Source organism: Sminthopsis crassicaudata, chromosome 3, assembly GCF_048593235.1.
Source record: "Sminthopsis crassicaudata isolate SCR6 chromosome 3, ASM4859323v1, whole genome shotgun sequence".
NCBI classification, from domain to species: domain Eukaryota; kingdom Metazoa; phylum Chordata; class Mammalia; order Dasyuromorphia; family Dasyuridae; genus Sminthopsis; species Sminthopsis crassicaudata.
Window position 1 is genome coordinate 268,947,749 of NC_133619.1, and position 27,501 is coordinate 268,975,249.

The following is a 27,501-nucleotide window of genomic DNA, read 5'->3' on the forward strand; positions in this document are numbered from 1 at the left end:
ACCTGAATCTTTTTCTTTGCATTTTATACATGATACTATGCAGTTTGACCAATAGGAATGACCTGAAATATTTAGATGTTTTGTAGTTTAGATGTTGCCCGAGTGTTATAGAGTTGCTTTCAAAATATTGGTGTATAAATAACATTTCACAAGAACATAGATTAAAAAAGGGAAAGACCTGTTTATTTTATTTGTGAAGAAGCTGAGGCGCTGAAAGCTGATATGATTTGCCCAGTGTTATACAGATAGTGTTCAAGTTCAGATCATGTCATATAGGTGTGAGCATTTTTACAGTGTAGTGTGCTATACAGCATACAGAGTGAGGCATATAGATCTTAAAATAATACCTGTACCTTCACATATATTTTATTTCTTAATATAGTTATATAACATAGTTTTCGGACAGCAGAGGCTACAGATTTGAAGGCAATGTTCAAATGTAGTTTGTCAAGATTCTTGATTTAGTTGGAAACTGGTTTATATGATAGTATATTTTCAATATGTTAAAAAGTGATGGTTAGTAAGTAGAGTTGTAATTAGTGAACTGGCCTTGGAATCTGAAAGAGTTGAGTTCAAATCTTGCTCCTTACACATTGACTGTGTGACTTTCGTCACTTTAACTATCTTCCTTATTTTGGTTACTACACCTTTCTTAATGCAGCCTAAAATATCTCAGTTTTTTTTCCCCTGCTTTTTGCTGAACTTGGAATCTTTTTATACTTAACTCACACTTTAAAAAAAGAAAAAAAAAAACCTACTTATTTGCGCTATTACACCACTATTAGCTTCTTTTTCCTCCCCCGCTCATTCTAGGAAAATTGCTGATAAACTAGAAACAAGCCAGAGAAGTATAGCCATGATGATGAAGAACTTTATGGACATGCCGTATGAGAATTTTTTGTGATATAGAGAAGACAAGGCTTAGGGGAAACAATGCAGAGGTCTTCAAATATGGTAGTGGGACTAGGGCAAAAATAAGAATAGTAGTTGCCAGTTGCAGATATGTTAATTTAGGATTCATGTAATTTCCTGACTAGTAGAACTCTCCAAAAGTAGAATGAACTTCTTTGGTGAGTTCTCTCTCACTAAAATCTTCAAGCTAGAATTGGATAATCACTTCTCGGGTAGGTTCTAGAAGAGATGTTCATCCTGATGTGAAAATGGTGACTTTTGTGCTCTCTAGATTTCCTTGAGATTTTATTTGTGATAATGTGGTTATCAAAAGTTTTGGTGGTGGGATCATAAAAGAAGACTATTACTTGAGTTGTGTTTTCTTGTGTTTATAGGTGCTTTGTGATTGGGAGCAAGGACATGACAACCTGGGTGTTTGGAGCAGAACGATGGGATAATTTGATCTACTATTCACTAGGAGGTCACAAGGATGCTATTGTTGCCTGTTTCTTTGAAGCTGCAAGTTTGGATGTATGTAGATCAACAAATATCCATTGGAAAAGTTTGATTCAAATCATAGATGCAGATAATGACTTTGTTAAAGAATTGTGGTCTAGATTCAAACCTGTTCCAGTTGTTCAGTGATGAAGAGAGCCATCTACACTCAGAGAGAGGCCTGTGGGAATTGAGTGCATTTTCATGCTCTCTGTTGTTGTTTGCTTGCATTTTGTTTTCTTTCTCAGGTTTTTTTTTTTTTTTTTTTCCTTCTTGATCCATTTTTTCTTGTGCAGCAAGATAGCTTTATAAATATTTATACATATATTGGATTCAACATATATTTTAACATACTTAACACGTATTGGACCATCTGGGGGCGGGGAAGGAGGGGAAAATTTGGAACAGAAGGTTTTGCAAGAGTCAATATTGAAAAATTATCCATGCATATATTTTGTAAATAAAAAGCTTTAATTAAAAAAGAAAGAATTATGGTCTAGAAAAGCAGGGAAGTGGAAAAAGCCCAAGAGACCTTCTAGTCAGTATTTCAACTATTGGGTTGAATATCTCTCATCCTTTTTCATAATAGTTATCTGCTTTGCTGCTTGATCAAACTTTGTCATACATCTGTTCTTCACTTTATCTCCTCCCCCCTGATATTTATATGTGCCTATATATACTTATATTTATTTACATATCTTTTTGTCTTTTTATCTATCTACATCTATCCATTCCTTCATATCTTACCTTGAAGAGGTAAGAAGCGTACTTTAGAATGCATATATATGAGTGATGGAATCTCAGAATCTTTATCTTCTTGCAAGATCTAGCTCAGTTTCTACTTCCTTGTAAACCTTTTTCAGATACTCCAAATTATTATTAGCTATAATTTTGAGAGGGAGATTGCTTCCATTACTATAGGGGAAGCAAGAAGTCTTCAAAAAGTAAATAGAACCTGAGATAGGAGGTAAGGAGAATAGTGTACTCCAGGCATGAAGGATAAACTACATGACTACATGAATCCAGAAAAGGGAATTTCACACGTAGGCAAAAGCTAATTTAATCTGGCCTTGACAAAAATCTCAAGACAGTTTATTAGATTGTATTCAAAGAGACCTTGCCAATAATTCTACTTCTCAGTTATTTTATAGTTATATTTTTATTTTTTTTGCTGAGGCAATTGGGATTAAATTACTTGCCTAGGAAGTGTTAAATGTCTGAGGCCAGATTTGAACTCAGTTCCTCCTGATTTCAGGGCTGGTGCTCTATCCACTGCTGCCCCTTCTTAATTATTTTTCTCAGTTACATAAAAACAATTTAAACTTTTTTTTTTTTTTAATTTGAGTTCCAAATTCTGACCCTCCCTTCATTCCCTCTCCCTGAAATGACAAATAGTCTATTTATATAGGTATTGTACAAGAAAACAACACAAAAAAGAAAGAAAAGAATGAAAAATAGTATGCTTAGGCATTTATTTATTTATTTATTTATTCATTCATTCATTATGAGGCTGGGGTTAAGTGACTTGCCCAGGGTCACACAGCTAGGAAGTGTTAAGTGTCTGAGACCAGATTTGAACTCGGGTCCTCCTGAATTCAAGGCTGGTGCTCTATCCACTACGCCACGTAGCTGCCCCCTTAGGTCTATATTTAGATGACATCAGTTCTTTCTCTGGAGGCAGATAGTATTTTTTATTGTGCATCTTTTTAGATTGTCTTGGATCATTGTTGAGAATAGCTAAGCCATTCACAGTTGGTTTTTGCCCAATACTGCTGTTACTGTGTATAATATTCTCTTGATTCTGTTCACTTCACTTTGTATCAATTCATTTGTCTTTCTGTATCTTTTTGAAATCTGTCTTCTCATCATTTCTTTTAGCATAATAGCATTCCATTACATTCGTATGCCACAATTTGTTTAGCCATTCCCCAATTGATGGGCATTCCCTCAATTTCCAATTCTTAGCCACCACAAAAATTATCTGCTATAAATATTTTTGTACAAATAGGTTATTTTTTTATTTTTATTTTTTAAAAATCTCTTTGGGATGCGGAATTAATAGTAGTATTACTAGTTGGATTAAAGACTTTATAACTCTTTGTGCAGTTTCATATTGCCCTACAGAATCATTAAAGCAGTTCACGACTCCACCAGCAGTACCCAGTTTACCCCATCTCCTCCAACATTTATCATTTTTCTATTCTATTATATTGACCAATCTTATACATTATTTTAATTTGAATTTTTCTAATCAATAGTGATTTAAGGCATTTTTTTCATATCACTACATATAGCTTTGCTTTCTTTTTCTGAAACTGCCTGTTCATATTTTTTTGACCGTTTATCAATTAGAATGACTTGTATCCTTTTTTTCTTTACAAAATACATGCAAAAATAGTTTGATAGTTTTCAGCATTCACCCTTGCAAAACCTTATATTCCAAATTTTTTCTTCCTCCCTTTTCCTCATCCCCTCCCCTAGACAGCAAGTCATCCAATATAGGTTAAACATGTACAACTCTCCTATACATATTTCTCTATTTATCTTGCTGCGCACGTGCGTGCACACATACACACACACACACACACACACACACACACACACACACACACACACACACAAAATGAGATCACAAAGAAAGAAGGAATGAGAAAGAAAACAAAAAGTAACACCAAAAAAGGTGAAAAACCTATGTTGTGATTCATGATTCACTCTCCACAGTTCTCTCTCTGAGTGTGGATGGCTCTCTCCATCAGAAATCTATTGCCACTGACCTGAATCACCTCATTGTTTAAAAGAGTCTTGTCCATTAGAAAATTGATCATCACATAATCTTGTGGATATGTACAATGTTCTCGGTTCTACTATGATTTGGTATATTAAGATGTCGGTCTGTACCATTTTGGCCATACTGTTTTCTACTCCTCAGTTATTGATTCTGTCTATTCTTCACAATATCTGTTCAAACTCATCTCTTTTCTCCTAAAAGGAAATTGTATTTCATTATATTCTTGGGTACTTCCTATTTTGTAAAGTTTTGTAATTGTGGAGAGAATTTTTTTTTTTTTCCCTGAGGCAATTGATGTCAAGTGACTTGCCCAGGGTCACACAGCTAGGAAGTGTTAAGTGTCTGAGACCAGATTTGAATTTGGGTCCTCCTGAATTCAGGGCTGGTGCTCTATCCACTGCGCCACCTAGGTGCCCCAAAATTGTTTTCAAGACATTGTTTTCCCTTGCCATTCTATTTACCAAGGAAAGGTTTTGTTGTGTCGATTGATTAGGTTCTTTTTTTCCTATTTCTTTTTTTTTTTTAAATTACATATTGAAAGCAATACGCTTAATAATAAGACACTTAATTTTTGCTAAATTGAATCGATTTTTTATTACAATTACTTCCTTTCTTTGTGTATTCCATGAAGGGAGCAAGCAACTAGTAGGAAAGATTACCTTTTTGCTAATCTATATGCTTTGGTCTGACAGCTGTATACTTTGAGCCAAGACGGGGCGCTCTGTGTTTGGCAGTGTGATACTGAGCTAGATGACCTGAAGTTGAAGGCTCCTAAAGGTTGGCAGGCAGATGTGCTGCAGAAGAATAAGAAGGAAGGGGAGGAGGAGGACGACGATGACGAAGACATTGAAAAAGAGAACAATACTATTCATGGAAAAACCATTCCAGAGGATGAGAAGAAAAATGATAAAGTGAGATACTCACTTGTGACAAAGTAGGTGATCTTCTTTCTTCCATGTTCTTGTTTAAAGAATTAAATTCCATAATTATATTTTAAGCAGATGTTAAATACTTTGGTATATGAGGCACCTTTTGTGAGGATTGCCTTCTAATGGTTTTCGTATTCTGAGACCAGGATGGAGTTACTTATATCTCAGTTTTTTTTACATATGGTAACTTCAGTACAACATTAAGCCTCTGTCCTTCTGTCCTTCCCTTCCATTGTCCCATGTGGAACTTCCATTCTGTTCCTAATAAAATGCTTTTCACTTTTGTTTTCTTTCTTTTAGAAAAAATAATAGCTTTTCATTTTTCAAAACACATACATAGTTTTCAACATTCGTCCTTGCAAAACCTTGTGTTCCAAATTTTTCTTTCATCCTTTCCACCTTCCCCCTTTCCTAGACAGTAAGTATAGATGAAACATATAATTCTTGCAAACATTTACACATTTATCATGCTGCACAAGAAAAATCAGATCAAAAGGCAAAAAAAAAAAAAGATAAAAAACAACAAAAAAGGTGAAAATACTCTCTCTGGATTCAGATGGCTCTCTCTATCACAAGTCTATTAGAATTGCCCTGAATCACCTCATTGTTGGAAAGAGCTGAGTCCATCACAGTTGATCCAGAACAGTTGATCATTGTATAATCTTGCTGTTGCTGTGTACAAAATTCTCTTGATTCTATTCACTTCACTTAGCATCAGTTCATGTAAGTCTCTCCAGACTTTTCTGAAATCATTCTGCCAATTATTTCTTATAGAACAATAATATTTCATTACATTCATATACCATAACTTTATTTAGCCATTCCCCACCTGATGGGCATCCACTCAATTTCCAGTTCCTTGCTATCTCAAAAAAGACTGTTTACTTCTGTTTTCTTGCAATAATGGAAACCTTACTTCTCCCAGAAGTCATGGTGTCCTGGCATTAGAAATGCTTTTTTGTGTGTTTCTGGCACTTGTCTGGGAAGATTAGTTTTAAGTTGATGTCACATATTGGACCTGAGCTATGATGTAGCAGTGGTGTTAATGAGAGATATAATGAACACTGTAAAAAGATTTCAGAGTCATTTGAAATTTCATTAGTATGGCACTTAAAATATGAACAGTATAGAAAAAAATAACAAATGAGGTCATAAGAATTGCATTCATCTTCTGTTAGATTGAACTGTTTTATTGAGTTCTATTCATAAAAAAATTACTTCTGTTTGAAATGCCCGAATAATTGAGGCAACTATATTGAGGATTTTTATGTGTTCATGGCTACTTGAATTTTTTCCTAACTTAACCATGGGTTCTTTTACCTTCACATTTATTTAGGTACTTTTTCAACAAAGAGGGAGATTTTAATAATCTTACATCTGCTGCATATCACAAGAAAATTCACCTTCTAGTCACTGGCTTTGCTTCTGGAATCTTTCATCTGCATGAACTACCTGAGTTCAATCTGATCCACTCCCTCAGGTGAGTTCATTTGCTGGCTGTGATGGTGTATATTGGCAAGTCTACTATAGTGACAATCTTCATTATTGGTAAAGTCAAAGAACTTTTGAGTTAGCTGAGGGTACTCAGTCCAAAGAAAGAGTTCTGGTATTGGTGTTTTTCCTACTACATGATACAGTTTTCTTTTGCTCTGTGACAGAATTTCTTTAGTAAGGAATAAATCTCTAATGAAACTATTAGGGAATAAAGCCAGCTTGTTTAGTCCATGAAATGGAAAAAAAAAAAAAATTAAATCCATATACATGTGAGCATGTGTGTGTATGTATGTATGTATATACAAATTCTTCATTTTATGGTAAATTTCAAAAGGATTAAGATTTCAAAGCTTGCACATTGTTAGGTTGCATAACTTTTTTTTTTTTTTTTTAATAATCAAAATGTCCCATGTTAGAGCATCTATTTTATACAGTGAAAGTAGTATAGATAGTCATTGACTTAGAAGTTTGGTGATGAATATTTATTGGTAAATTTACTCACTAGTCTTTCAGTGAATTAAAATTTTTTCCCCTTAAATCCTTTTTAGTAAATTTGGGTACAGTTTTGAAGCAAATTACCTTATGGCAACTCATTCATTTTGCTTTTGAATGCTCATTGAATCATTGCTGATATGTGGGCAGTAAAATTCTCATTAGTTTGTTTAGCTAGTATTTATTTAGCACTTTAAGGTTTGCATAGTGCTTTATAATATCATTTTATCCTAACACAACGCTGGGAAGAAAGTGCTTTTATTATCCCCATTTTTAAATGAGAAAGCTGAGAAAGGAACTGGTTAAGTGACTTGCTTATCTAGTGTCTTACAGCTGGGTAAGTGTCTGAGGCTAGATTGGAATTCAGGCTTTGCTTTTTCTAGGTCCAGTGTTCTTTCGACTATACCACTCAAATGCTTTGTAAAATATACAGTCCATAAAAGTTATTTCAGAAAACTTCAGTTAGCATTATCCTTTGTTCTTTTTTCTCTCTATTTGTCTTGATTTTGGTTTTTCCTTTAGTATTTCAGATCAGAAGATTGCATCTATTTCTATCAACAGCACAGGAGACTGGATTGCCTTTGGATGTCCAGGTGTGTGACTCTTGAATCAGGCCACAAACAGAAAATTCACTTAATTCTTGTCCCCAACAGACTTGTTCTTAACTGCTGAGGCAGCTTCTAGCTAGATGGTCACTGAAGCTAGAGTAGTTTCTTGCGCACCATGAGCCAAATCACAGGCCTCTTACTATTAAGATAATCCAAAAAGTGGCTGTGACTTCTTTTCCCGTCTTTGTCTTTTGCAACAGTACTTGAAGGGAGTTGTGTCTGACTTTAGATAGGAGGTTTTGTATATGAGAGTTTTAAGTATTGAGCTTTTTGTTATTTTCAAGAATTATTTTTTTGTTATGAACTTAACACATCAACACAATTCACTATATGAAGAAATACAGAAAAAAAGAGGATCTTATGTGAAACTAGAATTTTTTAATGTTTATAGTTTTTTCATTATATAGTAAATTTAATCTGCCAATACAAGACCTCTCCCCCCTTTTTCCCCCCGCTTTGTCTGTGTTCCCTTCTGACTTTGACTGTCTTCTGGCTATTTAAAAAAATGTTTCATTGATGTCTTTTCTTTCTTTTCTTCTTTTTATCACTATCATTACCCACAATTCCCATATTATTTACATGGTCCTATTTCTCCCAAACCTCAAAGTTCTTTCTCATGATAGATATAGTTAAAAAAAAATAGACATGGGCCAGTTCTGACAGAGACTGATATCTCATTCAGCACCTCTAGTCCATTACCTCTTTTCCAAGAGTTAGGAGGCATGCTTCCTAATATCAGTCCTGAATTGATCAGAATTAGGTATTTCAGAGTAGTTTTTTTTTAGATTATTATGGTTATTATATAAATTGTCTTCCTGGTTTTGCCCATCTCATTCTCCATGGGTTCATAAATATTTTCCTTGGTTTCATTGAATATGTAATCATCTCTTACATTAATAGACAGTAATTTGTTTAGTGATTCCCTCAATTGATGAGTACCTATTTTTATAGATCTTTGCTATAATTAAAAAATGCTGCTATATTTTTGTCCTTAAGGGTCCTTTTCTTTTATTGCATTGGGACATATGCTTATTTGTAGCATCATTAAGTCAAAAACCACAAGAAAAATTATGAAACGTTAGTTTTAGAAATAAAAATAACTTTGAAAGAACTCCAATTCATGAATTAATCACAACTGCATTAGAGTCAAGATGTTTCTCACTTCTTAGGAGAGTGAGACTAGAGTAGTTTAAATGACATGCATATTTTCAGATAGTGAGTGAAATGATTTTTCTTGATTGTATTTACTGTTTGCAAAAGAGAAAATCTATTTATATGTTAAAGAAAGAAATAATTATTTGAGGTTGGTGGGAGAAAGTAGCAATAGTTGTATTAAAGAAATATGAAAGATCTTTGAAACATTTTGAAAATACACAGAAATTAGAAAGGAAATCCAGAAGAAGAGATAGATAAACAGGGCAATTTTGTAACTACCACATTAAATTGTGAGTATGTGATTTTATACACACACACATACACACACACACACACACACACACACACACACACTTTTAAAACATGGTATATGTAACTTTATTTGGAAGTTTTTTTTAAATGAAATTTTTAAAAATATGATCATACTCATCAGATAAGCAGCCATTACAAAAAAAGAAAATGGCAGAGATTGCTTGCAAAGACTCTGGGAGAACAGGCTCAATTTCATCGAAGGCAGAGCTGTGAATTAATCTAGCTATTCTGGCAAACATTTTGGAACTAAAAGTTTCCCCCTTTCTATCCTATTTGCAGCTTTTTTTCCTTGATTCTCTAAAAGTAATAATATTCTACCACATTCATATTATCATAATTTATTTAGCCATTCCCCAGTTGATGGATGCCTACTTTGTTTTCAGTAATTGAAACAATAAAAAGTATTTCTGTAAATATTTTTGTATGCATGGGACTTTTTACTCTGTATAAGGATGGTACTTTTGCAATGATAACCCGGAGTCAAAGGATATATACAACTTTTTGAATCCAAATTGCTTTCCAGAGTGGGTGAATTAATCCCAGTTCTATCATCTGTGTACTTGTTTTCCCAGAATCTTTCTAACATTTGTCATTTTCCTTTTCTGTCACCTTTGTCAATATGATAGATGAGAGTGGGACCTCAGTTTTTATTTTCATTTCTCTCAGAAATTTGCTACAGAGATTTGTTTTCACTTTTTCCCCCTTTCATTGATTTTCTCTATGCAAAAGCTTTTCAGTTTTATGTACTGAAAACTGTCCGTTTTTGCTAAATCTTTTTTCCTTCTCTAATTCATGCTTGTGACTTTCATATGTTATATAGCCGTTTTGTCATTATTGATGGTACACATTATAGGTTTGTTTGTTTAAACTTATTCCTACTTTCTTCCATTGTGCTTTACAGTTTCCCTAAGAATTTTTGTTTGTAGATAATCATTACTCCATAATTATGTCTTCATGCTTTTTAGTGGGCATAACAGTTTAGAGGTCAACTAAATGAAGAATACCCTCTTTTAAAGGAGGAAATTCTATTATCTTTGTGAGATCACTTCTCCATATTTCTCATTGCTCCTAGACCCCACTTACAGCCATAGAATGTTTTCCATGAGAACTTAAAGTAAAGCAGCATCTCAGTAACCCAGAGTATTCCCTGGGATGCATGTATTGAAAAAACATATAAGTCTATTGCCTGATAATAGTGCTTGAGTGTGTAGGGGAACGGGAATACTTTACTACAGTAGATTCATATTTTTTCCTAATGTTGTATTGGTCCCTAGGTCTAGGTCAACTGCTGGTGTGGGAATGGCAAAGTGAGTCCTACGTATTGAAGCAGCAAGGTCATTTCAACAGCATGGTGTCTTTAGCCTATTCTCCTGATGGACAATACATAGTGACTGGTGGTATTGATGGAAAAGTAAGCTGGGAATTTATTATTAACTGTAGTTAAAACAAATATTAACTTGCTTTTGTAAGACCACAGAGTAATGTTTTCTCTGAAAGAAATGTTTCACTTCTTGTTATTTAATTCATAGGCCCTTAACTAATTCATAGATAACAGTATCTATTAATAATCTAATCTGTCAATTAGATACTTCTTAGGGAGGGTATTTGTATAGTCTTCATCATTTCATGAATCTGAAATCATATAGCTTAGTTTAATTCATACACAGAACTAAGTAACTCCTTATATTTTCTTTCCTTCTAAGAAAAAAACCAGTTTAACAACTTAACTATTTATATATTTTGAAATTTTTTCTGTTAAAATTCAGTCTTGTTATGTGTCAGTGTTTGTGTTTAATTATGTATGATCAGCATCACCATTTAAGACACTACAATACTGGTATAGTATAACTGAACATTACGGAGGGTTTTATTTATTTGTGCCTTTTTTAATTTGACAAACTTGTGTCTTTTTTTTTTTTTTTTTTTTTTTTTTTTTAACTTTTTGGCCATTTTTTCCTGTTTTATTTGATTCTGAGGACAAGATAGTTGGGATTTGAGATCAGGAACAATATTACTCTATTTTGTCAGCTCTGATTTTGATTGACTTGAAGTCCATGGTAGTGGGCATCTTTAATCCTTGCCACCAGCTTGAGAGAATGAGGTGTGAAAACATTAATTTGAGAATGTATTTTAGTCAACTCTTAAATGCTCTCTAGCTTGTTTCCTATACTCTGATGTAAAAGAAGTCTTCTGAAATTAGATTATAAAAGTACAGAATTCAGCTTCCTTTTAAACAGCAGTTATAGATAACTATATAGTAAATATGTAGTAACCAATTTTAGTTAAAATAAGTATTGAATATTAATTGCTTTTTTTGGAAGTGTGAGTGGAACTTCTGGGAATATTATAAAGTCCACTAAGATAATTCCCTAAATCCTTTCTGTTGCAGGTGAAAGTATGGAACACCTTGAGTGGGTTCTGCTTTGTCACATTCACAGAGCACACCAGTGGGGTCACAGCTGTGACATTTACCTCCACAGGCTATGTTATTGTTAGTGCTTCTCTGGATGGAACAGTGCGAGCCTTTGACCTCCACAGGTAGTAAATGGTTGTTATACTAAAAAGTAGACCCAGAATTTTAGAACTAGAAGGTATCTTAAGGTGACGGAGTCTAGCTCTCATTTTACAGATGAAGTAAACAAGGCCCAGAAAATCTTTTCTATCTACTCATTGACTGAAATTTAGGATGGGAAAAAAATATAAGTCGTCACTGTTCTTGGGTACTCAAATGTCATTTCTGAAACACAAGTTGTTTGAGAATAGAGCCAGAAGTATATCATAGAATCTCAAAATTGGAAGAAATTTGAGAGGACATCTGTTCCTTATCTCCACAGGAATCCCCTTTAGAACATCCATTCTATATTAGAAAAACCAGTACTAAAGAGGAATCCATGACTTCCTGGGGCAGTCTATTCCCTGTTACATGCCCCTATTGAGAAGTTTTTCCATATTAAGCTAAAATTTGCTTCTCTACAATTATCATATATCATTTCTAGTTTTGTTTTCTGGGACCAAATAGAACAATTAAATTATAACAAAAAGAACAATTCTGTGGAAGTCCTAGGAATACCTAAATGCAACTGTTCTGTTGCCCTATGTTTTCTCTAGTTTCTTCAGCTCATCCTCAATTCTTTTCTTTCATTGTCTTTGTTGCCCTATCTTGGATGTTGATCCTTATCTATTTGTGGCTTCCACAGCTGGGTAAAATATGGCAGTGTGGAGTGAATGACCCAGAATATAATGGGACTGTTTCAACCTTTGCTCTGGAATACTATGCTTCTTTTAATGCCCAAGTTAAGTTGGGGTTTTTGGATACTATTTCACACGATTTTAGCACTAATCCCCTACATCTTTATCTCACAAATTTGCCTAGGCTTTTCTCTTTCATTTTGAACTTGTGAAGTTGATTTTTTTTTGAACACTTGTGTGTTTAATATCTATCCCTATTATATTTTATATAATATTAAAATTTCTAACCTGTTGAAAACTCTTTAGATACTGACTGAAAATGCAGCTGTAAATTAACAATACCATTAAATACCACTCTCCCCTGCCCCTTTTTTTCCCCCTTTTGCAGATACCGAAATTTTCGCACGTTTACATCTCCACGCCCGACCCAGTTTTCCTGTGTGGCTGTGGATTCCAGTGGTGAAATCGTTACTGCTGGGTCCCAAGATTCCTTTGAGATCTTTATATGGTCTATGCAGACCGGTAGACTCTTAGATGTAAGGAACAAAACTTTATATTAAACACTTGGTACTGAAGCACAATGTGAATACTGTATAAGATTTTGAGGAGGGGGTGATTGTTGTAAATGAAAAATGACATACCTGTCTCTTGTTAGTATTTCCTCATTTACAACAGAAAGAATAATATTAGAATGGCAAGAGGGAACTTTTTGTTCACTCATTCATCTTGGCTGGTAGTGTGGAAAAGGCAAAAATTCAGACAATTCTGATGTTTTTAATAGCTCCTAATCTGTAGGTAAACACAGCATACTTTATTTTTATTAACCACCTAATTTTCTGTGAATCTTCCTCAGATGGAATTAGGACCTTCTATCATTCTAGAGGATGAAGGACAAAGAGAAAGTTGAGAAAGAGGATAAGAACAAGGAGAGGAGAGAGAAGGGAAAAAGAAAATAAAAAATAGAAAAAAATTATATAATAGAAGAAATTGTCTAGCTTCCCAGAAAGCCAAAAAGAATTATATTTTAAAATTCTGAATATTTCCATGGTAAAATTATGTTTGTCACAGGGGAGTGGGATCAAATTTGTTTGTCATATTACCTTCTCTTACTATTTGCTTCCATTTCTTTGTAAATAAAAAATTCTTTAGGTTTTGTCAGGCCATGAGGGTCCCATCAGCAGTCTGTGTTTTAATCCAATGAAATCCATCCTTGCTAGTGCTTCTTGGGATAAGACAGTAAGATTATGGGACATGTTTGATAGTTGGAGAACCAAGGAAACATTAAATTTAACCTCAGATGGTAAGTTTTCTTATATCATTTCTTAATAAACTACAACAGTATATCATGGGAGGAGGTTCAGATTTACAGTGTTAATTTGTAAATTTTTTTTCACTGATGATATTTTTATCAGATTATGCTTTACTTTATTTTTATTTTTTGAGGTGACAGTATTTCAGAGAGATCAATGAAAGCTGAGACCACATGCTTATTTCTTCTTTAAATACCTTTTAAAAATAAATAAGAGTTGATGGTGGTCAGGGAGATCAGTACTACCTAAATGTAGGCTGCTTTTTGGTTTAGGCTTTAGTCATTGCTTTTCTTGGTTTTCTGTTCCATATTTGAGCAGCAGTGAGAAGAAAGTCACAAGTGACAACTTGTAATGCTCTCTGCTTTTGGATATTACTAAACAATTTTGCTTTGGATACTGAACTATCACTTAAATGTAGCACTCTCGGTGGGAATCATCTAAGCACCTTTATCTCCTATAACTATTCTGTTATCAAAGCCTCCGGGCTCTGATCATATCAACATCTAGTTTATCCTCTTTGTCTAGTTTCCTGCTTCCATTTTGTCTTGCATTTAAGAGAGAAAAAAATTCAGCAAAACTGTTCAAGTCCAACTTTATAGACAACATTCTCCCTTGCAAAGAAGAAAAGGAAGCACATTCCCATAGCTTTTGATTAGGGCCAAGTTTGGTCATTATAATTATCTAGCATACAGGGTTCTTTCCCTCTCTGTTTGCATTTTTGTGGTCATTGTGTATATTATTTTCCTGATTCTCTTTCACTTTGCTTCAATTTGCATGTCTTTTGTGATGATCTTTATTAAACATATATGTATATATATTTTTATTTTTTTATAAAACAGTAATCGTTTCAATATATTTGTCACCATTTGTTTGGCAATTCTCAGTTAAAGGACAACTATTTGCTTAAAAGTTCTTTACTGCCACATACCTACAAGTATGTAACAGACTGTGTTCTCAGCAGAGAGTATGATTAGCATGGACCTTTGTTCTGAGTTTGTGTTCTTTTTCTTTGTAGCTCTAGCTGTGACTTTTCGGCCAGATGGTGTTGAATTGGCAGTGGCCACATTGAATTCACAGATCTCTTTCTGGGATCATGAAAATGCTGTGCAGACAGGGTGTATTGAGGGCAGGCATGACCTGAAAGTGGGTAGAAAAGAGCTGGACAAGATAACAGCCAAGCATGCAGCCAAGGGAAAGTAAGTATATCCTCCCCTGGAGAGTGACAAATGGAAACAGAGAGCTGGAGTGCAGTAAATAAATGTCCTGATGTGCTGGTTTATGGGAGGCAATGTTCATCTAATGGAAAGAGAGCGAAACTTGGAATCGCAGAATGACCTGGTTTGCAATTAATAATTGTTACGTGACTGGGCACAAACCATTTAACTTTGCTGAGATTTTATTTCCTCATCTGCAAAATGGGGATAATATGTGTAACAGCTATTCTTCTATTTCTGAGAGCAATTAATACTAGAAGGAAAAAATATAATTTTACTTTGAAAATGCAAATTCTATTTTCTTTGCCTTGTGGGGGATTAAAAAAAAAAATGCTGCTTGATTCTTTGAGGTATTCTGAAATCACAGTCTTTTTTTGTGTTAAGTATGATAGAATGAAAGATCTTTGGATTTGCAGTCAAAGGACCTAGGTTTTAGTCCTGGTTCTGTAACTAACTGAATGAATTTGGTCAATCACTTATACTTTTGGGTTTTAGTTTTCTCCTCTTAAAGGGGAGGAAGTGGTTTGACTAAATGATCTTTAAGGTTCTCTTTAGCTCTATTTTAATTTTAAGGCTTAGTGATGTATATCATTTTAATCACCTGAACAGAAAAGTTAGAAAACTGAAATGACCTTGAAAAAAATTTAACAGCCTCCTTAGTTTTTTCTACTTTCTTATATTCTCAGCACTAAGAAACAGGGAAAAAAGGTATAGTTTAAGGATAATATATTAGTCCTAACTATACCAGTTTTGAGTTCTTGGTATAAAATCTTCAAAGAATTTAAAATAAATTGATAAAAATTTGTAGCTTCAACTTTGCACCCTCTCAAAGCCACTAACAAAGTAAAGTTCAGTTGCCTCCTTTCATTGCTCCTTCCAAAATACTAATAGAATATAATTAATGAATAATAAAATGCTGAAAAGATTGATGAAAACTGGGATTATGATAAGCACAGTCTAGTGGCCCAACTTCTGACCTAAATTTGGGTCTGGTCTAATTTTTTTTCATTCCCTAAGCTAAGTAAGTGAATCTGTGTCAAATGCATAGCTATTGCAGTGTTTTCTTGCTATTTCACAGCCATTTCTTTTTGAAACAATGAAAGACTTGATTAATTGATTGTTGAGGAAGAGGATCTCTAGGATTTCTTATCTCATCCCACTTCATTTTCTAGTTCTACTTAATTAAAATTGTTATTTTTACCTTTTAGAAGAATTCCCTAACTTAACTTCTTTATAATCTGGATACAAATATTACCTACTTGATTGGATATAAGGCTTTAGATGAATTAGGCAAAGAAAGGCAAACCTGCTCTCAAGGAGTTTATAATCTGAGGGGGAGACAACATACAAACAAGATATCTACAGGATAAATTGAAGATAATCCAGAGGGAAGGCACTGGGGTTTAGAGCCTTTGGGAAAGGCTTCTTCCAGCAGATAGGCTTTAGCTAAGACTTGAAAGAAGTCTGAGAAGCAAAAACACAAAGATAAGGAAGGAGAGAATTCCAGGCACAAGCTACTAAAAATACTCAGTCAAGATATGGAGAGTCTCGTTTGTTGCAGAGGCGTGAAGATGGAGGGGGTGGGGTGGGGCAAAAAGAGAGAGAGAGACAGACAGACAGATACCTTTGAGGAAGAGAGAGAAGACAGAGAGAGAGGATTGGATGACAGAGAAGTCTTGAAGGAACCTTTAAGGACTGGTAAAGGTGAAAGTGAGGGCAGCACATGCTCAAGGAATGGCATGAACAAATCCTCAAAAGGGGAAAAGCATGGTGCATATTTGGGTAATGGATTTCGACATTTACTTTTAAAAGCCTTGATTTGTGACCCATGTATTTTCTAAAAGTTTCATTTTTCAAAAGGTTCCACTGGTCCAGAGGAAGGAACAGTAAAATGTTTTGAAAAAACTTACCTCTTCTTTCTTTAGGTCTTTTACCACTCTTTGTTATTCAGCAGATGGCCAGTGTATTCTGGCAGGAGGAATGTCCAAGTTTGTTTGTATTTATCACATTAAGGAACAAATTCTCATGAAGAAATTTGAAATATCCTGTAATTATTCTTTGGATGCAATGGAGGTAAGCCAGAGTGGGGAAAAATGCTGTTGTCTTCATTGTTCCTGTAATGGTTATTATAATTAGGCAGGTTCACAGTGTGGTGACAAAAATCATTTAGACCTAGATTTACAGGGAGTATTCAACTTATGCACCAGATAAGTTTGAAAATATATTGTTGATTTAGTAAAGAATGCTGCACAGGTATATTCTGGATTATAAATGTCATATACATGGTATCCCAATTCCATTGGAGCACCAACACAAGTGTAGTGTAATGCTAAGCCATGCTTTTTTTTCTTTCTGGTTATTTATAGATAAGGTGCCTGGATGGGGAAGGTGAAATGGAAGAATATTAAGTTTGACATAATTGTTGAACATCTCTTCTATGGGATTTGTTAATTTAACTTAAATATGCTTTTTTCCTTTTATTTATTTGTATTTTTTAAATAGCGTTTTATTTACAAGATATATGCATAAGTAATTTTTCAGCATTGACAATTGCAAAACCTTTTGTTCCAACTTTTCCCCTCCTTCCCCCCATCCCTTCCCCCAGATGGCAGATTGACAAATACATGTTAAATATGTTGAAGTATAAGTTAAGTACAATATATGTATACATGTCCAAACAGTTATTTTGCTGTACAAAAAGAATCGGACTTTGAAATAGTGTACAGTTAGTCTGAGAAGGAAATAAAAAATGCAGGTGGACAAAAATAGAAGAATTGGGAGTTCATAGTCATCTTCCAGAGTTCTTTCACTGGGTGTAGCTGGTTCAGTTCATTACTGTTCTATTGGAACTGATTTGGTTCATCTCATTGTTGAAGAGGGTCATGTCCATCAGAATTGATCATCATATAGTATTGTTGTTGAAGTATATAATGATCTCCTGGTCCTGCTCATTTCACTCAGCAATATGCTTTTTTTCATAAATGTAATTAATGATCCTTATGCTATCTACCTCATAGCATTTTTAAAAATGCTTTGAAAACTTTAAAATACCATATACATGGTATTGTTAAATCAAATCAACATTTATTAAGCTACTTCGAAGTCTCAGACACTGGGCTAAGTACTGGGGATACAGAAAAAAGCAAAACCAGTCCTTATGCTCAAGGACTCTCTTAGAATATAATAGAGAAGAAAACATGCAAAGGACTATACACAAACATGATTTTTACAAGACAAGTTGGAAATAATCTCAGAGATGTCATTGACATTAAGGGAAATGCTTCTTGCAGAAGATGGTATTTTAGCTGAGGCTTGAATTTTCCTTCAAGCTGAGGAGTTAGACTAGTGGGGAGAATATCCTGGGCATAAGGGTACAATCAGTGGAAATGTACAGAGTTGGGAGATGGTAAAAGAAGATTGGAAAGTTAGGGAACAGGGATTTTGTGTTTTATATGGAGCTTATTGGATAGTGTGAGAGTGAAGGTAACATAATCAGACCTGTGCTTTAGGAAGATTAGTTTGACAACTAAGTGGAGGATGGGCTGCCATAGATAAATTTGAGACAAGGAGACCAGCCAGCGAGGAGACCACCTCCTTGGATATGTGAGAATCAAATGAAATAATGGATATAACATTTTTTCATCCTTTAGAGTAGATGTGTTACACATGTGGCCTACATCACTCCTGAGTGTGGCCCAAACCAGATTAAAATTGGGAAATATTTAACAAAAAATTTGTGATTTCATCCATTTCATACTTTTGTCTGCATGAATTGCCATGATCCAAATAAAGCCATATGATGATGTGTCTTTCAGAATTTTGGTAACCAGGCCCTTGATCAACAGACCTACATTTTGGCACAAGTCTCATACTTGGAGTCTTTATAGCTTCTGAAGTCTTACCAAACTATGTGCTTCACTGGTGAAGCTTTTGTAAGCCAGATTACCTCTATGATAAGATAAGGCATCAGAATAAGCCTTTAGAGTAAAATTAAACATCTATGGGGTCTAAAATAAGAGAAATGAAAATGTACTTTGTTGGACAAATTAGGAGTGGAGTCAAAGGGTCAGGGGAGCCTGTAAATTTAGAAAAGTACTTTGTTTTCCACTGAGGAATTCTTCAGAGACTAAAATGACCACTAATTTTGAATAAGCAGAGAGAAGATTCTCACTAATTGTGACTAGATGACTATGATATCTCTTTCCACTAAGGAATGATTCTGAGACACATTTCTTTTAGGAATTCTATCCACCATTGTACACTTATTTCCTATTACTGTGACTTGAGACTTGATGGCTTTTGTCTCTTTTCCTTAAAGGAATTTTTGGATCGAAGGAGAATAACTGAATTTGGCAATTTGGCCTTGATTGATCAAGATGCTGGAGACGAAGAAGGCATTGCTGTGGCATTGCCAGGTGTAAGAAAAGGTAAAAATTTTGGGAACCTAGGATTTCTGAAAGTATCCTTTTAAATCTGGATTGTAGGCTTTTATGAAATAAAAATTTGCTGATGGACATTTTTGGTTGTAGTTTTAAGGCTAATAACAGCATGTTATATTTGTATATATTTAGAGGCAGCATGGCTTTGGGAATAGTCCTGGAGTCAAGGGAGACCCACATTCAAGTCCTATCTCTGAATCTGGCCAAGTTACTTAACCTTGTTATGACTCTAGAAATTTTGCTACCAAATCATAGACAGTTGCCAATTTTAATGATATAAACAGTTTCCTATGCTATTGCATTGACATTTTTATAATGTTTTTAAGCTTTCAGTTTCATTTTATCCAATTATTGTGCTTAATATAGTGCTGAGATGGGCATATAGTTCATTCTTAAAAATATTTGTTGGTTGACAAGACTCTGGTGAAATAAATGAAATAATGAGCCACATTTCTCAGATGAGAGAATGGACATAAAGGGCATAACTGATTTATGACAGATTTTGGACTGGAACTGCCTCAGGCAACTACTGACAATCTATTTTGGAGTTCCATGAAAGACTTGCCTTGGCTACTGATGATGGAAACAAGTGGAAGCTGTGTGTCATACTAATGTTTTGGTTTGGAACAAATAAGCTTGTAGTCCAAAATCATCGGATTTTACTTACTGAACGAGCAATGGTAGAGCACCAGATCTGGAGTCAGAAAGACCTGAATTCAAATCTGGACTCACACATTTAATAGCTGTGTGACTTTGGGCAAGTCACTTAACATCATTTTCAGTTTCCTTAACTGTAAAAGTTGGATAATAATAGTAACGACCTTCCCAGAGTTGTTGTGAGGATCAAATAAGATACATGTAAAGTGCTTAGTCTAGTGCCTATCACATAGTTAGCACTCTATAAATGTTTATTATTATTATTATTATTATTAATCTAGTATAATGAAAGTTGAGGTTCAGTTCATAATCATCTTGGACTAAGAGCAGAAATACCCTTGCTTGACATACAAGTATAGTTTTTAAGGCCTTGTTCTTTTTTTGGGGGGGTGGGGGAGGTGTGGTAGTTAGTCATTATTTATTTTTGTGGTAACTTTAAAGATAGAATTCCAGAACATTCAGTATATGGAAGTTATATGTACATGACTGAAACAATAGCACATTCAGTAACTTGCAGAATAAATAGTATCTAAGACCTTGTTCCAGGCCTTTGTTACCTCTTTGTGTAGTTTAAACTTGTGTATTATCTGTTTTATGCAAGGCATGGTATTTCTTGTGATGTGGTATGTATTTACTTTTCTAGTGCTAGGAAAAATTTAAACTCCATGATAAGCTTTGAATTGAATAAGCCAGAATATAATCGAACCCAATCGGTGCTGTAAGATTCAAAATGTACATTTTATGCTTTTCTATTTCTGATTAGATAAATGGCATTAACATTAGCATTTGCTGGCCTATATTTTTCACCTGGTAAAGATATCATTTTGAGAGTAGGTTCCTTATACTGTGCCCCCAGATATCAGAAAAAAAAAAAATGGCAGAAATCCTTTCTTCTCTTCTCCAATTTCACCTTTCCTGTTTTATTACCTTGTGCTCTTTTAATTTTTGTTTAAGAGCTTCTCCAGTAATCAGCTTCCATAATTATTTACATCTTTCATCTACTAGATGATAATTCCCTCTATTGAAATAGAAATGATTTATATACTAAAAATTAATTTTTAAAATTACTATATAAAAAATTAAAATCCATTTTTGGGAAATCTTTTTCTCCCCCAAAGGCAAAGTAAATTTTTCCTCTACATAATTAAAGTCAAAACTAGTAGGAAAATTGAGAATGACAAACCAATGTGGAAATTTGAACTTATTCCAGCTGAGAAACTTAACAGAGGCCATTCTCATTTATCATTGTCCCTATCTTTACTTTCTCCATCACTTCCTGTAATCAACTGCTTCTGCCTCCTTCACCCATTTCCATTACAGGACAGTGAGCGGCCAGACTCAAAATATTAATGTCAGCTATGGGTCTTATGTTTATAAAAATAGAAATAAGAATAAGTATGAAGCAGGGCCTGGGCTGCAAAGAAAGTACATACTCTTGGAGGAAAGAGATCATAGAGGAAGTGTATGACTGTTGGTGTCAGTTCCAAAGCTATAACTGTTCCAGGGAGAGAGAGATAAAGTCACTTAGAACTGACAAATGAGAAGGATCTGAAACCCTCACTTGGCAGCCAAAGCAAGGACCCCTAACAGACTGACTCAGAATTTGGTGTGGTTGCTACAACAGTGAGGCTTAACCTGTGTCTTTACTGTAGGGATTGTGCTTTCAGGCATCACTCATGCTTGTAGATTAGTCGTGGCCAATTCGTCACTCCATTGGGATTTTCCTAGAAAAGATACTTTGCCCTTTCCTTCTCCAGCCCATTTTACAGATGAAGAAACTGAAACAACCAGGGTTAAGTGACTTGCTCAGAGTCACACAGCTAGTAAGTGCTTGAGTCAGGATTTGCACTCAGATCTTTCTGATTCCAGGAATAGCATACTTTATCCTTGGTGCCACTTAGCTGCTTACTTGTGCCTTATGCCATCCACATTTGAGAGGAAAATGGAGCCTGTATTCAGACTAATGATGTCATTCAAGCCAATTCTTATCTGGCCCAATATAGTATTATGAGAATATACAGTAATTGAGAGTGTTGCTCAGTAACTGAAATGATTTTATTTTCTTTGCAGGTGATATGAGTTCTCGGCGCTTTAAGCCTGAAATTAGGGTGACCTCACTTCATTTTTCTCCCACAGGTAGGAATTTAAAAGTACCTACTATGTACAAAACAGTGTGTTAGATGCTAGAAATTAGATTTCATTTTTCTCTGCACTTTTGGAACTCACAAACTAATATGGCTGGTACATAGACAATATAAACTAAAACCTGTTAATTGTGTAAGAGCTACAAATAAAATGGTAAGCAAGATTTGAGATGAAGGAAAGAGTTTGATCATTACTGAATAGGATGAGGAGGCTTCATGGATAGATTACCTTTGATCTGGATGATCAGGATTTTGGAAAGTGGAATTATGGGAATTATATGAGCAGAGACATAAATGTGGAAGAAAATCTATCCTTAAACATGGGGAATTGCCCTGGGAATCTGGGAGGAATTGGGAGGAATGAGGAGTGATGGAAAATATTATGAAATAAGATTGGAAAAGAGGTTATTGGGAACCATTGGAAATTGTTTGGATATTGATGGGAACATAGAACAAGAAAGTGACCAGTTTGGCAGGATTGTAGTGTATGTAATGGACAGTATTCTATAAAAAGTCTGGAAAGGTCAGTGACTATACTTCCCCTCATGGAAAAAGTACAAAGCCAGGCCTACCCTTTCATTCTCTTTTCACAGACTCTACATTCCAGCCAAAATGGACTGCTCCTTATCTTCTTCCAATTTTGTTGTTCCTTTTCCGTAACTGTCAGGCACTTCTTTTCTACTTCCGGCCTCTTAGAGAATTCCTAAATTCCTGAACAGCTTAAATGCTCTCTCCTGTATGAGGCCTCCTCTGATTCTGTTGGTTTTCCACAAGACATCAACTTTTATGTCAAACTCTTCACTCTCATACCAAGAAGATATTAGAGCTCAATAAATAAGGGTGTCTATTGATTTTATTTTGGTAGCTTCTTGAAGGAAAAGAGGCTGGAATTTTAAAAAATCTAACAAATTTTGGCTACTAATTTACATAATTGTTAATGAATACTTCTGCACACCTTAGTAATGTATTCATTGAGATCATTTTTCTTTTTTTATGACTACATAGTGTATAACACTAAAATGGTAAGCAAGATTTGAGATGATTGCATTGGTATGCATTGGGTATTGGGCACTCTTGTTTTCATTTTTGCCATACCTGAATTCAGTATCACAGAGAGTGGACTTTCAGGATATTGAGTGGCCAATGTGTGTTTTGGACTTTACTTCAAAGATCTTTGATTTTTATCAGTGTATATCCTTCAAAAGTTCAATGTTTCTGGAACTTAGGCAATCTTTGAAAGTTCCTGTGGCCCACAAATTCATCAAGGCAGCCAACCTCAGTTTGTTATGGGACAGTAGACAGTAGACATAGTCTGTTAGCACAAGTGTGCCTCTTGAGGCCTTTTCATCTTAGAATCTGAAAAGTCTTCCCTCTCTTAAGTTGTCACAAATTATATGGGGATACTGCCTGTCATCAAGGCTATGCTTTGTACTACTGAATCTCTCTGTACTGTTTTCTCTTTGGGAATTTAATGGACTCCTTTCTTCCCTAGGGCGATGCTGGGCAGCCACTACCACTGAAGGCCTTCTTATTTTCTCTCTTGACTCTGGGCTAGTCTTTGATCCATTTGAACTGGATATCAGCATCACTCCCAGCAGTGTACGTGCTACGTTGAGACAGAAGGAATTCACAAAGGCTATAATGATGGCCTTTAGATTAAATGAGAAGAAGTTGATACAAGAGGTCCTTGAGTCAGTCCCCAGTCATGAAAGTAAGTAACAAGCTTAAATTCACAGTTCTTATTATTAAATGCTTTTACTAAAAATTTTCAGAATGCTATAGTGTTACTCATAAGGGATAGAAAATTGTGTAAGCCTAAAACAGTTGTTGCTTCTGGACTCTTCCATTTAACTTGTTTAGTAATGTCAAGATGAACAGTCATTGCAGTAATTTATTTATGTTGATGGAAAAAATGAGCTGTATTGTTTAAAAAAAATTCTTCAGTTTTTCACTTTTCAGCTGATGTAAAAATTAAATTTAATGAATGTTTGCTAAACCATAAATTACCATAACTAACACTTGTTTTTTTTTAGAATGAGGAATTGAAATGGGTGATTATTTTCTTCTAATCTTCATTTTTCAGAGAATTAATACTAGGTTTTCTTTCCTTCTTTTTATAGTTGAAGTTGTTTCATCATCACTTCCTGAATTATATGTAGAAAAAGTACTTGAATTTTTAGCCTCAGCCTTTGAGATGTCCCATCACTTAGAGTTTTACCTCATTTGGAGCCAGCAATTACTCATGTTGCATGGTCCAAAATTAAAGTTGAGGTAAGTATCTGTATCTCCATAATATTTCTCTGCTCAAACATACCACCATCCTAATAAAGAGCTTATCATTTCTCACTTGGATTATTGTAATAACCTATTAATTGGTCTTCCTTTTTCATGTCTCTCTCTATGACAGTCTTTCCTTTGCACTATTACCAAAATGAATAAATCAGATCTTGTTCTCTTTTAGACTCTACTCAATAAACTTTAGTGACTCCCTATTAAACTCCGTTTGGCTACATATGTTGATATAGATACACTCTATGTAAACTCTTTAAAGCCTTATGCCTTCCTGTCCAGTCTTCTTTCATGTTGCTGGCCTTCTGCATCCATAGTCTAACCATACTATATAATTTATTTTATATAGTTATACAACTATACAGTACATATTGTTATATATGTTTTATATATACATATATATTGTTTTACATATATAGCATATTGCTCACACATATTGCTCCATCTTTATATTTGTGGCTTTTGTATTGACTTGTCTCCCAATCTTAGAATGCTCTCCTTCCTTTCTCAGCCTCTTAGAATTTCTGGCCTCCTTTAAGACTAAGCTCAAAAATCCCCCTTTCTACAGAGTCTTTCCTGGTTCTGTGAACTACCATTGCTTTCCCCTCGAAGATCATCTTCCATCTGCTCTGTATATATCTTGTAAAGCCTATTTATATAGATATTGTCTCTTCCATTAGCATATAAGCTTCTTAGAGGGCCTTTGTTTTCACTTTTTAAAAATATTCTCAGCACTTAGCATAGAACCTGGCATATAGTTAATTACTTAATAACTGTTTTTTTATTATATCTAGAGAGACAACTAATGGAGAGAGCTCTGGCCTTGGAATTAGAAAGATCTGATTTTGAATTTTATCATAGACTAAAGCAAGTTTTGAGTCCCTGGGCAAGTTAATTAATTTCAATGTCCATAGCTATAAAGTAGGGGCAATGATAATAGCACCCACATCTGTGGGTAAATGTGAGGATCAAATGAGATATATCTTATACTTTTTTTAAGCCTTGGAGTAGAAGTATATGGAACACACTTGGCCTGCAGTATTCCCGAATATGGCCTGAACCAGATTAAGATGTAATTGGGTAATATTTAGCAAAAATATGAAAAATATGATGTCATAGATAATGTTATTTGAAATTAATATATATGTAGTCTGCTGGAATCCTTATGTATAATTTAATGGCCCCAGTTTCTGTTTAACCACCACTTTTATAGAGTATTCTATAAATGTCAGCTATTGTTATTTGTAAAATTGTGGTAAAATTGTTCAGAATTCATGAGAATTTATTAGTTGAAAGTTAATAAGCTGTTCCATTTTTTCCATTTATCTATAAAAGTACACAGAAAAACAAAAACTTTACATATAAGTGAAAAATGACTTAAATTAAGGATTACCTATACAAGGTTTTGCAAGGGCTAATGTTGAAGAATTGTCCACGCTTGTGTTTTGAAAAATAAAAAGATTTAATAAATAAAAAAAATAACAGGAAAAAAAAGTAAGGGTTCCCTGGAATATTTGTTGACATCCAGTGGTTTCTTCTTTTTCAGAGCAGGAAAGTTATTGGCCCTGATTCAGTTTCTTCAAAAGAGTATTCAGCGTCACTTCGATGATGTTTCTAAACTGTATGTACATACTTCTACTATTTGTTACTGGGTCTTTTTCTTTTTCTTTTTTTTTTTTTTTTAATTCTTTTAATGAGGATGATTAGAAAGCTAGGGAACCCTATTAGATGGAAATCTGAAACACCAGAATTCTGGTCCTTGGTCTTAAGAGATATGGGGTCAGAGGTCATATCAGTTTTCTTTAAATTAAGGTGATAGTTGCTATTCCATGCTAAATGCATTACTTTTCCTTATCATATTTTCATGGTTTAATTTCTGGTCTTCTATGAAGCCCAACAAGACATTGGTAGGGGACTAAATGAAATGTGTATGTGTTGGTTTTTCCTGGGACTTTTTTTATTTTTTTTAATTTTTTTTTTATTTTTAATTCCTGGGACTTTTTTAAAACAAAAATCATCTGTCAGAAATGGTTAAGGATAGGGATCTTGAGGGATTTCTATGATTTCCTGTAGGATTATAACTGTATCATTTCTTTCAACAGCTGTGACTGGAATCGCTACAATATTAAATATGCTTTAGGAGTTTCCCAACAACAGGGTGTGAAACGGCCTTTGGAGTCCCTGGGAAGCAATGAAGACTCAGACTTGGAAACTGAAAGTTTACAGCTGATAAAGGAAGAAGAGATGCAAATATAGCAGCAGCATTTTGTACAGCTGTGTCATATTCAATTCTTCCTGTTTTGGGTAAGACCCACCCAAAAGAGAAGAAGAAATAATTTTGTAGTGATTTTTCACTAGCACTACATGGCCCTTATAGTGGCTTTATTTTGTTTGTATCCTAATATCAAAATTTAATGGACATGAGAAATAAAACTTGAGGATTTTGGGATTGTCTGATTGCTTCTCTTGACAGAAGAATCATAATGAGTCTCTCATTCTGGAAATAAAATCACATTATGATGATTGAAATTTTGGACTTTTTTTTTTTTTTTAAAAGAACTAAAAGAGTCCAACTCTTTATTGGAAAATTAGGGCCCAGAAGATTATGATATGGGGTTTGCTATGAGACATATCTATCTTATACTGTTTTCCAAAAATCTATTTTACATTTCTGGGAATGTTTATTATTGAAACTACAAGAATGTAGCTCTGATTCAGTTTTCATTTTTATCACAGACTTAAACCTGATAATATTTTATGATATGTAGCCAAACTTGGGAAGTTTTGGGTCTTTTTAAGCTAGAAATTGGTTAATTTGGAAACTTAAGATCAGAAAGTAGAGAGTACAAAGAAATTGTGATGTAGTAAAAAGAATATTGGATTTGGTCAGAAGATCTGGGTTAGAATGTTGATTGTCACTACCTCTGTGACTTCAGGCAGGTCACTTAATCATTAATGGTAAAATGAAAAGGTTGGGCTGAATTATTTTAAAGATACCATCCAACTCTAATAAGATTCTAAATTGACTCGATGATCATTAAGTTCCCTGAAAACAATTGCCCTCCAAATATTGGAATTCTATCTTTGCAAAATCT

At 34.4% G+C, this 27,501-nt stretch overlaps 1 protein-coding gene across 1 annotated transcript in view; it reads left to right on the plus strand.

Annotated features, from left to right (window-relative positions):
* Nucleotides 1–26,935, plus strand: part of LOC141561319 (periodic tryptophan protein 2 homolog) — a 37,947-nt gene extending 11,012 nt beyond the window's left edge. Inside the window, exons 6-21 of the mRNA XM_074300787.1 lie at nt 1,287–1,422; nt 4,867–5,108; nt 6,440–6,583; nt 7,612–7,682; nt 10,439–10,575; nt 11,554–11,702; nt 12,742–12,889; nt 13,503–13,653; nt 14,679–14,859; nt 16,803–16,950; nt 19,196–19,304; nt 22,044–22,109; nt 23,610–23,828; nt 24,238–24,388; nt 25,953–26,027; nt 26,509–26,935. Coding sequence (XP_074156888.1) covers nt 1,287–1,422; nt 4,867–5,108; nt 6,440–6,583; nt 7,612–7,682; nt 10,439–10,575; nt 11,554–11,702; nt 12,742–12,889; nt 13,503–13,653; nt 14,679–14,859; nt 16,803–16,950; nt 19,196–19,304; nt 22,044–22,109; nt 23,610–23,828; nt 24,238–24,388; nt 25,953–26,027; nt 26,509–26,662 — 2,281 coding nt within the window. The 3' untranslated portion in view covers nt 26,663–26,935. The remainder of the gene's footprint in view (nt 1–1,286; nt 1,423–4,866; nt 5,109–6,439; nt 6,584–7,611; nt 7,683–10,438; nt 10,576–11,553; nt 11,703–12,741; nt 12,890–13,502; nt 13,654–14,678; nt 14,860–16,802; nt 16,951–19,195; nt 19,305–22,043; nt 22,110–23,609; nt 23,829–24,237; nt 24,389–25,952; nt 26,028–26,508) is intronic.
* The last annotated feature ends 566 nt before the right edge of the window (nt 26,936–27,501 follow it).